Raw genomic sequence first — 15,348 nt, 5'->3', positions numbered from 1 at the left:
ATCATGACCTAAGCTGAAACTGGATGCCCAACCGAGTGAGCCACCCAGGTGCCCCTATTTACAATTTCTTAAATGCTTATGTTTGAAAGACATGAGTGGGGTGGGGGGCAGAGATAGAGGGGGACAAAGGATCTGAAGCAGTCTCTGTCCTGACAGCACAGAGCTCAGTGTGGGGCTCGAACTCACAAACTGTGAGATATGACCTGAGCCAAAGTCGGACGCTTAACCGACTGAGCCACCCAGGCACCCTGAGTCTGTATTTTTTTTTTAAACGTCTAATTATTATTGAGAGACACAGAGCGTGAGCAGGGGAGGGGTAGAGACGGGGAGACACAGAATCTGAAGTAGGCTCCAGGCTCTGAGCTGTCAGCACAGAGCCCGACGCGGGGCTCGAACTCACAAACTGCAAGATCGTGACCTGAGCCGAAGTCGGTCACTTAACCAACTAAGCCACCCAGGCGCCCCAACTGAGTCTGTATTTTTAAATGAAGCAACATTTAGGAAGGTAGAATGGAAAAGTAACTGTGTGAACAGAGGTAGGGACCCAGAGTAAAGCCAGACTGGACTGGAGGCTTCCGATGGGAGGAAGTAATAGAAGGAATCAGAAAAACATGTTGGAAGCCAGCCTGTGGACAGTGTTGGATATTAAGCTCAGGAATTTCGCCTTTATTTTATTGTCACTGGGAACCCCCAAACAGCTTTGAACAGGATGAGTAATGCCTGGCCCGTTACGGAGTCTCTTGACTGGTTCCCCTGTCCCCCGACCCGCCTCGCTTCGCATTGCTGCTTGTTGTAATCAGGTCAACTTTCCTAGAGCATTCCTTTCGTTACCAAATCCTGAGTATATTCATAACGGCACATGCTTAATAAACGTTTGCTCTTTGTCTAGGGAGATTAATCATGAAGTGACTCGTGAGGGAGACTAGACCGGGAGAAGGAACAGGGAGAGGAAATGCAGAGGGACTGGTGTTCCGTAGGCTCACCACCTCTTCCAGGCTGGCGGACAGCATGTTCACTGTAAGGCTGGAAGGCGCTGGTAAGAAGTTACACAGGTAAAACATGAGTGCCTGATCTACCCTTCCTATTGCAATGTTATATAGAAACATAATTATGTGTATCCTCCAAAACATCAGTGGTGCCACACTGTAACTTTTCTGCAGCTTGTATTTTTAAGGATATCTTGACTTCTTCATATCAATATACATATCCTCATTATTGACTGTGACATAGAATTGCACAGAAGGGGGGCGCCTGGGTGGCTCAGTGGGTTAAGCATCTGACTTCGGCTCAGGTCATGATCTCGCGGTCCGTGAGTTCGAGCCCCGCGTCGGGGTCTGTGCTGACAGCTCAGAGCCTGGAACCTGCTTCGGATCCTGTGTCTCTCTCTCCCACTCACGCTCTGTCTCTCTCTCTCAAAAATTAAAAAAAAAAAAACATAAAAAGTATTAATAATAAAAAGAATTGCACAGAATGGATATTGTTTATTTAACCTTTTTTTTTCATGGAAAGTTGGGTTTTCCGCTTTTCCTTCACGGTGAGTATTGGCAATAAACATCCTTTTCCGTGCATCTTTCTATATTGTGTATTTGAGGATCTTTGTTGTCTATGTTCTGCGTTCAATAGAGGAAGGAGATGGTTCTAGAGACTGCAAGAACTTGCCAAAGTCAGACTCAACTGGCTGTAGTTAGTGGATATCCAAGTGATGAGATTCTCAGATTCTTTTTTTTTTTTTTTTTTCTTTCCTGAAATCAACCTTCACTTTCACGCTGGAGGCACAAGGGCCGGTGCTTGCTTTTGTGACTGATGGGAAGCTCGAGGCTGGTTCCCCCATCACCCCTCCTGGGGCGGGAAGAGGGCCCATGCCACAGGACGCTGCCGTTGCCCCAGTCCTAGGCTAACATACGGGTTCTGAGAGAGCACGCTTTTGATGTTTCCTGGCATTTCCTTCTGGGCAATGGTGCCACCATAGGACCGCCTACACGGCATTGACCTGAGTCGATGGGGAATGTCACACTTGAGCCTTTTGAGTTCCTAGGCTCCAATTTGCTCTTTGCAGATCGCTAGAATTCTTTCCTTTATGACCTTGCCTCTTCCAAACGCCTCAGACCTTTTCCCACGTGCACTTAATTAGATCACATGTTATTCAGCTTTTAATTACTGTCGACTTCACTTCCGTGTGGATTTTTCTTATAATATCAGCATGGGACGGGAGCCCCACTGGCAGGGGTGAGAACGGCACGGGGGTGGGGGGGTACACGCAGGATTCCGCCTTGACCGTGAGCAAGACCAGGACCTCTGATCAAACTAGAGCTCTATTTTCGTTCCCCAACCTCTTGTGGTCCCAAGAACATAAACATTCTCTGGTTCTGGTGACTGTTCCATCCCGTTCTGTCTTGTCTCTCCATGAGGTTTGACACAAGGGTCACTTTTCACAGAATTCACTGACCTTACGCCCTGATGCTTTTTACCACCAACAGACGAGATAGGTGGTCTCCAGGGTAAGGTAAGTACCCTCCAGAAAATGCTCTGTTGGTATGTGGGAAGAAAATGTTGGGATTTTAACGTATCCTTTTAAAATTTATTTTCTGTGGATGTTTTAGAATATATATATTAGCACTCAAACATACATTATGTTATTATTAAGGGGTGCCTCGGTGGCTCAGTCAGTTGAGCATCTGATTCTTTGGCTCGGGTCATGATCTCAGGGTCATGGGCCGGAGCCCCCATCAAGCTCTGTCCTGGGCATGGGGCCAAGAATCCATGTTTTGGATTCTTTCTCTTCCTCTGCCCGTCTCCCTCATTCACATATACTCTCTCTCTCATATATATATATATATATTTTTTTCACCTGAATATATATGTATATATATGGTTGAAAAATCATAGTTAGGAGATCACTGCTGTATTTCCCCCTGATCAGCGCTATCCATCAAACATCTATCTATCCATGGTTGTAGCAGTTTCTATTTCTTTTATTTTTTTTTAAGTTTGTTTATTTACTTTGAGAGAGACAGAGACAGCATGGTGGGGGTGGGGGGGAGGAGCAGAGAGGAAGGAGGGGCACTGCCAGTGCAGAGCCTGACCTGTGAGAGCCCCTGCCATGCAAGATCATGACCTGAGCAGAAACCAAGAGTCAAATTCTTAACCGACTGAGCCCCACAGGTGCCTCTCTGTTCTTGAGAATAAATGCATACACATGGAATTGCAGAGTCCAGGGATACGTACATATGCAAGTTTTTTGATATATTGATTTCCAGAAGGTTCTACTATCTTGTGTTTCCTTCAGCAGCATATATGTGCTCATACCCTCACCTACAGAACACTAGGCATTATTATTTATAGAAATCTTTGCAAACTAGATACATGAAAAGTGACATTTTCTTTTAATTTTTATTTCTTGGGGCACCTTCAGCTCAGGTCATGGTCTCACAGCTTGTGGATTTGAGCCCCGCGTGGGGCTCTGTGCTGACAGCTCAGAGCCTGGAGCCTGCTTCGGATTCTGTGTCTCCCTCTCCCTCTGCCCCTCCCCTGCTCACGCTCTGTCTCTTTCTCAAAAATAAATAAACATTAAAAAAATTAATTTGTATTTATTATTACTGTGATTTATTTTTTTCCCATTTATTGTGTGTGTGAAAGAGAGAGAGAAAGAAATACGTATTCATGTCATCTGCAGTCTTCATCTTCCTCACTGGAAACCCCTCCCACCCTATTCCAATCAGCACCTTCAGTGAAAAATGGATTTTCATTCTTGCTTTAATTTGCATGCTCTGGCTACTGCTTAGGCTAAAGAGTTGTTTATTGGCCATTTGGATTTGCCTGCTAATAACATTTAAAACTTTTTTGTTGTGGGGGCGCCTGGGTGCTCAGTTGGTTAAGCGTCAAGCTCTTGATTTCAGCGCAGGTCATGATCTCATGATTTGTGAGATCGAGCCATGTGTTGGGCTCTGTGCTGACAGCTGCAGAGCCTGATTAAGAGTCTCTCTCTCTCTGCCCCTCCCCCATGCTCTCTCGCTCTCTCTCAAAAATAAATAAATAAATATTAAAAATAAACACATAAAATTCTTGTTGTGAAATATCTGTCTTTTCCTTTACATAGTTTCCAGCCTGGCTTGGTAAGGACTGCCCTGCTCCAAGGTATATATGCATTTAGTCTCCCAAATTTCCCAAATGATATGTATATATATGATATGATGCATATGATATATATATAGATAGATATAGATAATTTTTTTTGAGAGAGAGAGAGGGAGAGAGAGCAGAGGCACAGAGAAAGAAAGAGAATTCCAAGCAAGCCCCAGGCCCGGTGCCCAGCACGGAGCATGATGTGGGGCTCAACCATGACCCTATGATCATGACCTGAGCCGAAATCGGGTTGGATGCTGAACCGACTGAGCCATGCAGATGCTCTCTATAAACAACATTGTTTCGATTTTTGCATGTAAATCTATAATTCATCTAGAATATATTTTTGTATTTGGTATAAGGTAGGGAGCTTTTATTTTCTTCCAAATGCCTGACCAACCATACACATTTATAAAATCCTTTCTCGCTGAATTAAAATGTCAACATCATAGAGTGATTCTCATATAATTTGGATCTATGTCCAGATTTTTTCTTCTGTTCAACATTGGTTTACTCCACCTCTGTTTTGATTGCAGTGGGTTTATATGTTTTAATATATAGAAATGCAGGTCTCATATTTCTGTCCCTTTTAATATTTATATTTTGGCTATCCTTGGACATTTTTGCGTCTAATATACTTTTCAAATAATTTTGTTGAGGCCCAAAGAGAACCCAGTAAGATTCTGACTGCAACTATATTAACTTTTTATATTAACTTTGTAAGAAGGGAATTTATACATATGTATATAACATGTAAACATATAGATTTCTAAATTAAAACTTACATGTACTACATATATTTGGTGTCCAATTTATTCACTTTGTACAGAGTTTTGTATCCGTTTATCGGGGAATGTGGTACAGCTCCCCGTTTATTCAGGTCCTGCAGTAAACTTGTTTTAACTTTTTAAAACTGTATATTCGATAGAAAAGCAGGAAGCACTAACATCTGGTTAAAATATGAATGATTTCTTTTAATTTTGTTTTTTTTTAGTTTATTTATTTTGAAAGAGAGAGCGGGGGAGGGGCAGAGAGAGTCCAAGCAGGCTCCCGAGCCTGACGTGGAGCTTGATCCCGTGAACCGTGAGATCATGACCTGAGCCGAAACCAAGAGTCTGACGCTCAGCCAACTGAGCCACCCAGGCGCCACTATGAATAAGATTTCTACTCTAGCATTTTGTATTTACTAGGCTGGCAGGTCAGACAGAGTATCACCGGGTTCACAGAGTGATGTATCCTTAGAGTGAACTAGAACATTTTACTGTAATCTCTTTTTCACACTATTTCTTGAGTTGCGACATAATTCACATACCGTAACATTCACTCTTTTAACTCCTAGGTTTGAGTATATTCACAAGGTTGTCCAACTTTCACCACTATCATTTCCAGACATTTCCTCACCTCGCGTGCATTAGCAATCACTCCTTTCCTCTACCCCCAAGCCTTGGAAACCACTAATCTACTTTCTGTCACTATGAATTTGCCGATTCTGGACATTTCATACAAATGGGACATAGGTAATAATGACGATGATGATGAGTGGTTCATTCCTACCTTGTCCACTTAGTTTTAGACTGCTGGGTTTTGGTACATAGTCTTTATTTAAGTTGTATTCTTTTCTTTTTCTTAAAAATTGTTATAGGAATAGTGACTGAATTTTGTTGTCTTACAGCACCTGTCAATTAAAAAACATGGTTTGTTTTTTTTTTTGGAGCACCTGCGTGCCTTAGTCGGTTGGATGTCCAGCTTTGGTTCAGGTCATGGTCTGGTGGTTCATGGGTTTGAGCCCTGCGTTGGGTTCTGGGCTGACAGCTCAGAGCCTGGAGCCTGCTTCAGATTCTGTGTCTCCCTCTCTCTGTGCCCCTCCCCTGCTAATGCTCTCTCTCTCTCTCTGTCTCTCAAAAATAAATAAACGTTAAAAAAAAACCAAAGTTATTTAATTATACTTAAAAAAATGTGGCCTGCAAAATCTGCTTTGGGAAATGTATTAGGAATTTCTCAGGGGCTAATAAATAATTGGATTTTATAAATGTTTTATTACATAAGGAGTGAACGTTGACTTTATCTAAGTTCTTTACATTATCCAAATGCTGTGTCTTTACTATTTGCCGACCTCATTTGTCCAAATTCTGAAAGAATGTTAAAGCCTTACATTATTATTATTGTGTTTTTTAGAATTTTTAAATGTTTTTATTTAGTTTTGAGAGAAAGAGACACAGAGCGAGTGGGGAGGGGCAGAGAGAGGGAGACACAGAATCCGAAGCAGACTCCAGGCTCTGACCTGTCAGCACAGAGCCCAATGTGAGGCTTGAACCCATGAACTGTGAGATCATGACCTGAGCCAAAGTCGGACGCTCAACCTACTGAGCCACCCAGGCAGCCCAGTTTTTTTTTTTTTTTTTTTTTTTAATATAAAGAACTTGGATTTCTGGGAGTTTATTTCATGTATCTGGCTGCTATGATATTTGGTCCATATCTTCTCATGGAGTGAATCTAGTACTGTTCTAAAATGTCCCCCGTTGTTCTGGGTTTAACAATTTTTGATGTTTGGATTTATGTTGTCTCCCTTTCTTTTTGTATGCCTTTGCTTGGTATCTGGTAGGTGGCTCATCCTTTTACGTTTAGCCTCTCCTTGTTACTTTTAGATGCTAGATTTTGTTTTCTCAGTCTTGTTAGGGAAATTAACCATTCTTTTTTGTTTTTTTTGGAAGTAACTGATACCTGATTTCATTCTTAGTATCATTTCCATTACATTTGTTACATTTTATGCTTCCTTTCCTCCCTTCCTTTTCTTAGTGCTGCAGGCTTTGAGGTTTCTCTTTGTTTCCTATTCTCCCCTTAGTTAATTGGGATTCTACACTTTTCAGGTGGTCACCTTGCTCAGGCTGAAAACGCAGAGGGAGCCCGTATTGGTCTCCACCTTCTTGCCCCGCACCAAGCCGCTTTTCCCCACCAGCTTCCCCTTGAGCCCCGGGGGAGGGAGGGGAGGGCTTCACAATGCTTTTATCTCCCTCCCCAATTTGAAATTTACGATTTTGCAGCACACGTGTGTATCTTTGTGAAAAACAGAAGCTGGGTAGAACATGGGGAGCCCTGCAGATGCACCCACTCAAGTCTCTTTCTGATGATGTCAATTCTCCTTTATTATCCCCCATCTGTAACTATTTCTCATTCTGGAAACTCCCCTTTTTCACGTTAGGTCTCCTAGGTTTTTGTGTGTTTGTTTCCTTAGATGTATTTTTAAAGTCCCTTTTCCATCATGATTTCCTCTCCCCCCTCCCCCTGGGTTCTGAGGATGTATCCTGTACCTGATGTTCCAGACCACTAATTTGGCCACTCCTGAGAAACACCTGTGTTTTGTCTGGGCCAGGGCCCCAGTTTTCAGTTTTTTGTTTAAAGTTTTTTAAATGTTTATTTTTGAAGGAGAGAGAGAGAGAGAGAGAGAGAGAGAGAGAGAGAGAGAGAGATGGAGTGTGAGCAGGGGCGGGGCAGAGAGAGAGAGACACACACACAGAATCTGAAGCAGGCTCCAGGTTCTGAGCTGTCAGCACAGAGCCTGACGCGGGGCTCGAACTCACGGACCGCGAGATCATGACGCCCAACCGACCGAGCCACCCAGGGCCCCCCCCCCCCCATCCTTATTATTTTTAATAGTTTCACAGCATTCTGTTTTACTGGTATACCCACATTTCTTTAAGCAATCCTGAATCGATAGAATTTGGACTGGCTCAGTATTTGACTATTATAAAGTGTTACAGTGTCCATTCCTTACATCCCTCCTTTGCCACATGTAAATCTACAGTGTAAACCACTGGAAGCAGAAATGCTGGGTCAGAGGGTATGTGACTTTACCTTCCACAGAGGCTGTACCATTATGTGTCTGTCAGCAGTGTATTAGCCAGTTTTTCTTTAATGAATCATTTCCATACAAAATCCAGACTATCCTGGATACACATATTTTTTAAAAACTTCACATTATATCAAAAGTGTACTATAACATCATAACCATTCATAAACAACAAAATCCTTTAAAATGATAAATATTCATTTTAATTTTTTTCTACATTTATTTTTGAAATACAGAGAGAGACAGAGTGTGAGCAGGGGAGGGGAAGAGCGAGAGGAAGACACAGAATCAGAAGCAGGCTCCAGGTTCTGAGCTGTCAGCACAGGGCCCGATGTGGGGCTCAAATTCACGAACCGTGAGATCATGACCTGAGCAGAAGTCGGAGGCTTAACCAACTGAGCCACCCAGGATCCCCGATAAATGTTCATTTTAGAAAGAGAAGCTTATTAATTAGAAATTACCTTTTTTTTTTTTTTTAAGCAAGCTCTATACCCAACATGGGGTTTGAACTCATGATACCCTGAGATCAGGAGTCACACGGTCTACCAACTGAGCCAGCCAGACACCCCAGTAATTACATTTTGGATATATATCTCTATATATCTCTGTCTCTCTCTCTTCAGCTTGAGCCAAAGTCCGATGCTTAACTGAGTTGCCCAGGCGCCCCAAGTAGGGGTATTTTATAAGCTCTTAACACATAATGAGACTTGCAGTCCAGGGAAGCTGGTTGAGTGCCCATCTTGCCAGCAGTAGGACAGGAGGCAGCCTGGCCCCCCACGCTCTAACCAGCATCAGTGGCTTATTTCTTGTCATGGTTTCATCGGGAGGCTATTAGGAGCTTTTGACAGATTTTAAGTAGACAGAAAACATAACCACATTTGCATTTTGATTCCAGCTTCAGGGCCTGATAGCCCTTTCGGTCCCTTTTGGCCCCTAGGAGGCATTCAAGAGAGCTCCAGTGAGCAGGTCTCTAACCTGTTGCTATGGAGACAGCAATTGCGGGCCTTCGGGCAGGCAGAGAGGCCACCCACTGGACAACGCACACCGAGAGCCTTTCTGTGTCGGGACTTGAACGTACATTCTAGCCCCTCTGCTTTACGCCTGCTTACTCTGTAGAGCTCAGAATGCCAGCCGCTCGTCTTTCCTGAGCCCCTACTGCATGCCGGACCCTCCCATGCGTCTACCAGACGTCATGTCCTCCGAGGTGGGTACCATTACGGTCCCCCATCTTGCAGAGGAGACAACGGAGGCAGAGAAAGGTCCAAACACCTTATCCGTGGCTATGCTGCTGGTAAGTCTGGCCTCACACCCAGGCTCACCAGCACGCGGAGCCCCAGCTCTTCACGGCTGCGCTTCCCTGCCTCGGGCCACCTCCCCGGACCAGTAGCTGGACTGTGGGAGTAGCTTCCAAGCCAGACGCCTCAGAGTCTTTTTGTTTGTAGCACAATTTTAAGACGTCCGCTTTTTGGGGCACCTGGGTGGCTTAGTCGGTTAAGCGTCCGACTTGGGCTCAGGTCATGATCTCACGGTTTGTGAGTTCAAGCCCCACGTCAGACTCTGTGCTGGCAGCTCGGAGCCTGGAGCCCGCTTCGGATTCTGTGTCTCCCTTTCTCTCTGCTCCTCCCCCAGTCATGCTCTGTTTCTTTCTCTCCTTCAAAAATAAATAAAAATATTAAAAAAAAAAAAGACATCCGCTTTTTGAGTGTTACAAAAAACAAAACACAAAGGAAAAACAGTTCCAGATTTGTCTTCCTTTTTCCGGCTTTCCCCAGAAGCCTGGGAGCTGGGGTATTTGATCGTAAGCTCCTTCAGGGCAGGGCCCACATCATACCAGTCTCAGTATGAAATGCTGGGCACAGGGTTGGGGCCTTGGGAGCCCCAATTTAAGGACTGTGATGTTAAATGGAGAACTTCCTCTAGATTCAAATCTGACACATAGGCCACAACGTTAATCAAAGGAATTATGGTTGAACTAGTTCAATAAAGACTGTGTGTGTGTGTGTGTGTGTGTGTTTGGCAAGCCTGCTTTGGAAACGATGTAAAAATACTGCATCATGGCCTCTGTGAAGTGATGATGTCAGCACACTTTTGCCTTCATTTGTAATCCTAGCAGGCTCTGTGCTATGTGTTTGACATACATTGTGCCCTTACATAACCTGTTTTTCACGAGAACTTCAGGATCTAGCAGGGTGGCTATTATTACCCTTGGGTTTGTTTGGTTTGGGCTGCTGTAGGGTTTTTTTTCCCCCCAGACGAAGAAGCTCAAGCTTGGACAACCCGTTGGCCAGCACGCACCCCCCCACCATATGTTAGAGGCTCACGGCATGGATGAGCAGAGCTCTGTCTGCCTCGGCCCCGGGGAGGCGAGCCAGCTCACGGCCAGGCGCCAGGCTTCCTGGGCTCGTTCTTCTCCCTTTCTTCTGCGGACCGGAAAGCTCTTCAAGGCTTCAGAGGAAGTGCAGAGAGTTGATTCTCATGTACCTGGAGAAGAGCACGTAGAGGCGGCGGAACCAGAGCAGCTGGCTGCGGTGGCAGGACATGGCTTTCTAGAAGAATCCAAGAGGACCAGTTGTGAAACCCTTGCACTGGAGCAGCTTCTGTCATGCTCACTTCTGCCTTGCACGCCCACGAACACATTTCACACACTGTGGCCTAATCTGGCTTCTTCCTGTAACTCGCTAAACCTCTCTGGGTTGGCCCCCACTCGCTGCCTCCCCGTCCCATCTCTCACTTACAACCATGTGATAAAAATCCTGTGATGCAAATGGCAGTTCTAGCACTTGAGTCTCCATGCATTATCTTAATTTAACAACCCTGTGAGTTAAGTACTGTTATTGCTTAAAATTTTTTTTTAGTGGACGAGGAAACTTGTCAGTCTCAAACAGCTAGTACACAGCAGAGCTGATATTTGAACTCAGAGCCATCTGAATGGCTCTCAAGTCTACATTCTTAATTACTTTGCTGCACTAAGTCGCATATATAACACATACAGGGATGTTTTGTGGGAAGCAAGCTAGGATATTATGCTCAAACTCTCCTGAATTAGGTAAGCTGGGAGGAAGAGGAAGAGGGGGAGAAGAAAAATGAATACGCATAGATATGGGGCACCTGGGTGGCTCAGTCAGTTAAGCATCTGACTTTGGCTCAGGTGGTGATCTCACAGTTTGTGATTCTGAGCCCCACAGGTAGAAATCACAAAATATAAAACTTTCTCTTGCCATCATAACCATTTATGTTCAGTAGTTTTAACCATATTCACATTGCTGCATAAAAAATCTGTAGAACTTTGTCATCTTGCAAAAATAAAACTCTAAACCCACTAAAACCCAACTCCCCGTTTCCCCCTCCCCCAGTCCCTGGCAACCACCATTCTACCTTCTGTTTGTGTGATTTTCACTGCTCTAATATCTCATATAAGTAGAATCACACAGTGTTTGTCCTTTTGTGACCGGCTTATTTCACTCAGCAAAATGTCCTCGATGTTCATCCGTGTCGTAGCAGGTATTCCTTTTTTTTTTTTTTTTAAGCCTGAATAATAGCCTATCATAAGTGTGTAGATTTCTTAATCCATTCAAATGCCAGGGACATTTGGGCCTGCTTCTACCTGTTGGCTATTGCGTATAATGCTACAATGAACATGTGGAAATATCTCTTCGAGACCCTGCTTTTGATTCTTTTGGATATAAACCCAGAAGTGGGATTGCTGGATCATATGGTAATTCTATTTCCTTTTTCCTTTTTCCATTCCTTTCCTTCCTAGTAAACTCTACCCCCGACATGGGGTTTGATCTCAGGGACCTGAGATCAAGAGTCGCATGCTCGACTGACCAGCCAGGTGCCCTGTATTTACTTTTAATTTTCTCATCCTCAACATAATTCAGGTGTTCTGACCTGGTCAAGAGGAAGCAGTAAATTCATGCTTCCTGTTCCAAACACATAGCGATGACAGAGGAAAATGCAAAGAGACACGGATGGGTCAAAACTAACACCAAGAGCACCATGAACTTAAAGAATGTGGACAGAGGTGTGAGAGGCCAAAGCAGAGGATTACTGGCTCAAGGGCTCAGAGCAAAGTGGTGGCTGGGAGTTCTGCTTCTGGTCTCACTGCCGGGACTCTGCTGGAGCGGGCGGGGGCTCCCTCGTCAGGTAAGAGGTTGGGGGAAAAAAAATGCCACCGACTGCTTTGAGAGCAAGCTGAATGCTTTGAGACCAGCACTGAACAGTTACCTGCTGGCTCTGTGACTGGAACTGCCAGTGACGACCTGATTCTGGCCTTCAAGCAATTGCAAACTCTCTAGATGGGGAGGGAGAGCACAGAGGAAGAGGGGAGTAACATCCCCCAAGTCAACCACCTCGCCCCTAGTTTCCAAATCAGAATTCCTGGAGACATGACGTAATGTGATGCAAAGAAAGAGATGTAATCAAATTAGCAACTAGACCATGAATATATTTTAGATGAAGATAGTTTCATAGAACAATTTGTCAAAGACTGATTACATTTTGGACATTCAAAGAGCTAAGTGGGAGGAAAACCAGCTTAAAGACTAAATTATCGGGACACCCGGGTGGCTCGGTCGGTTAGGCGTCTCACTTGATTTCAGCTCAGGTCATGATCTCACAGTTGTGAGACTGAGTCCCTCGTCGGACTCCGTGCTGAGTGTGGAGCCTGCTTGGGATTCTCTCTTCTCTCTCTCTTTCTCCTCTCTCCCTCCTTCTCCCTCTGCCCCTTCCCCACTTTCATGCACATGCATTCTCTCAATAAAAAAAAAGAATAAGAAATTATGAAATTTAAAAAAAATGGAAGTGAAACAATAGGTGGTCGTAAAATAAAAAATTAGGTATTTTAGAAATGAAAACAGGTGGCTCAGTCGGTTAAGCGTCCGACTTCAGCTCAGGTCACGATCTCGCGGTCCGTGAGTTCGAGCCCCGCGTCGGGCTCTGGGCTGATGGCTCAGAGCCTGGAGCCTGCTTCCGATTCTGTGTCTCCCTCTCTCTCTGCCCCTCCCCCGTTCATGCTCTCTCTGTTTCAAAAATAAAATAAAAACGTTAAAAAAAATTTAAAAAAGAAATGAAAACAAAATTTGAAATAGAGAACAAATGTGAAAGAACAATTAAGAGACACAAAGCATAGATTAAAAGTCCTCAAGGTGGGGGGGGGGCACCTGGGAGGCTCCGTTGGTTAAGCATCCAACTTTGGCTTGGGTCATGATCTCACAGTTTGTGAGTTCGAGCCCCACATCAGACTCTTGCTGGCAGCTCAGAGCCTGGAGCCTGCTTCGGATTCTGTGTCTCCCTCTCTCTCTGCTCTTCCCCCGCTTACGCTCTTTTTCTCTCTTTCCTTCAAAAATAAACATTAAAAAAAAATTTTTTTAAAGTCCTCAAGGGGGGCGCCTGGGTGGCTCAGTTGGTTAAGCGGTTAAGCATCTGACTTTGGCTCTAATCATACTCTCATGGTTTGTGGGTTCAAGCCCTGCATCGGGCTCTGTGCTGACAGTTCAGAGCCTGGAGCCTGCTTCAGATTCTGTGTCTCCCTCCCCCACTCATGCTCTCTCTCAAAAATATCATGCTCTCAGAAATAAATATTTTTAAAAAATAATAATGAGTCCTCAAGGGACAGCTGGCTGGCTCAGTCAGAGGAGCACATAGCTCTTGATCTCAGGGTTGTGAGTTTGAGCCCCATGTTGGGCGTAGAGATTACTTAAACATAAAATCTTTAGGGCTCCTGGGTGGTTCAGTTGGTTAAGTGTCTGACTCTTGATTTCGGCTCAGGTTATAATTTTGCAGTTTGTGAGATCGAGCCCCGAGTCAGGCTCTGCACAGACAGCATGGAGCCGGCTTGGGATTCTCTCTCTCTCCTCTCTTTTTGTCCCTCTCCCTGCTCGCACTCTCTCTCTCTCCCGTGTGTACACACACTCACTCTCTCTTTCTCAAAATAAATAAACATTTCAAAAAGATTTAAAAAAATCTTTAAAAAGAGAAAAGAAAAGAAAAGAAGAAAAGAAAGGAAAAGGTGGAAGTCCTTGAAAATCTATGACTGCCAAGGTCTAGCTAGATAGTCCTAACACTCAGGTGCTGAACTGCTGTGGGAAGTCTTCAGTTAGGGGTCACGAGGAGCCAGGGGGTCTGGGACACAGATCCAGAGGGAGGAGTCCAGGAATCCACAATCCTCACCTTGGCCTGGGCCACTTCTTTGCTGGTGAGCACGAAGAGGACATCCCGGGTCTGAAGCAGAGTAAAGGGCAGGTCCAGGAGGGAGATATACTTGCGTAACACGTTCACTGACTGAAGTGTGAGCACGGAACACCCTGGTTGGGGGGAGGGGAGAGGGGAGAAGTGAAGAGTCTTGTTGCTTCCAGGCAGATTCCCCCTGAGCACCCTACCTCTCCCTTGGGGCTCAGGGCAGGGCAGGACCGTGGCCATGGGGTTGCCAGATGACTCTGTAGCACCAAAGCTGTGTTTTGCCCATCATCCTCACAGACAGGAAGAGTGACAGGGTCACAGAACACCTGGCTGGATGTCCTCTACTTGCTACGTGCCTTAGCAAGATAAGGTTGGTTGCTAGAGGTTGGGAACTGGTTACATCAAGGCCAAGGGAAAAGCGACAAAGACCGGAATTTCTGTATTGGGAGGCGAGAGACCTAGTTCCTGCTCTGGCACTCAAGACCTGACAGATTTAGGGAAGTCCCTTCAGCTCTCTGAGCCTCAGTTTTCTCATCTGTAAAATGGCATTGACAGTGTGGGAGCCTGTCTCACAGCATTGATGTAAGGATCAAATAAACTACAGTCCCATTCTAAAGCCCTCACAGCTTGGTAAGCTCAGCCCATTCAGAGGGCTGAGCTCTCTGAACTCTACTTACATTTTCATTTGCTTCATCTTTATAACACTCCCGAGGGATGTATATTACTCCCACTGACAGAGCAGAGACTGGCTCAGAGAGGTTAAGCATCAGTGTCACATAGTGAATGGTCAAGTGGGGTCAAACACCTTCTAACTCAAACAGATGAACCCATCAAGAACCCATCAGCCATTGACAAGTAATTTGGGGCTGGGATGTGAATTCAGACAGACAGACCGAAAGAACACTGGAGGTGAAAAAGACCCACCTGGTGAGAAAGCTAGACAGATGAGCGGCCAAGGCCCAGTGTCATGGTTAATTTTATGTGTCAACTTCACTGGGTCACAGGGTACCCAGATACTGGGCTGTACATTATTTCTGGGTGTGCCTGGGAGGGTTTTTTCGGATGAGCTTAGCATTCAAATCGGTGGCCTCAGGAAGGCAGATTGCCCTCCCCAATGAGGGTGTACGTGATCCAATCCATTGAGGGCCTCAATAGAAGGAAAGGTGGATGAAGGGAGAATTTCTTCTTTTCTGCCCATT

The 15,348-nt window shown here is 44.9% G+C and overlaps 1 protein-coding gene across 1 annotated transcript in view; it reads right to left on the bottom strand.

The window, feature by feature from the left end:
• Window positions 1-7,752: 7,752 nt before the first annotated feature.
• The window catches only part of PIGL (phosphatidylinositol glycan anchor biosynthesis class L), a 73,602-nt gene continuing 66,006 nt past the window's right edge, over window positions 7,753-15,348 (bottom strand). Inside the window, exons 6-7 of the mRNA XM_049638079.1 lie at window positions 14,141-14,274; window positions 7,753-10,515 (exon numbers count right to left, since the gene is read on the bottom strand). Of these exons, the coding sequence (XP_049494036.1) occupies window positions 10,417-10,515; window positions 14,141-14,274 (233 nt within the window). The 3' untranslated portion in view covers window positions 7,753-10,416. The remainder of the gene's footprint in view (window positions 10,516-14,140; window positions 14,275-15,348) is intronic.

The sequence above is a fragment of the Panthera uncia genome, chromosome E1 (genome assembly GCF_023721935.1).
Source record: "Panthera uncia isolate 11264 chromosome E1, Puncia_PCG_1.0, whole genome shotgun sequence".
NCBI lineage: Eukaryota > Metazoa > Chordata > Mammalia > Carnivora > Felidae > Panthera > Panthera uncia.
Note: the sequence above shows the minus strand (reverse complement) of the source record. Positions and strands in the feature narration are given on the sequence as shown.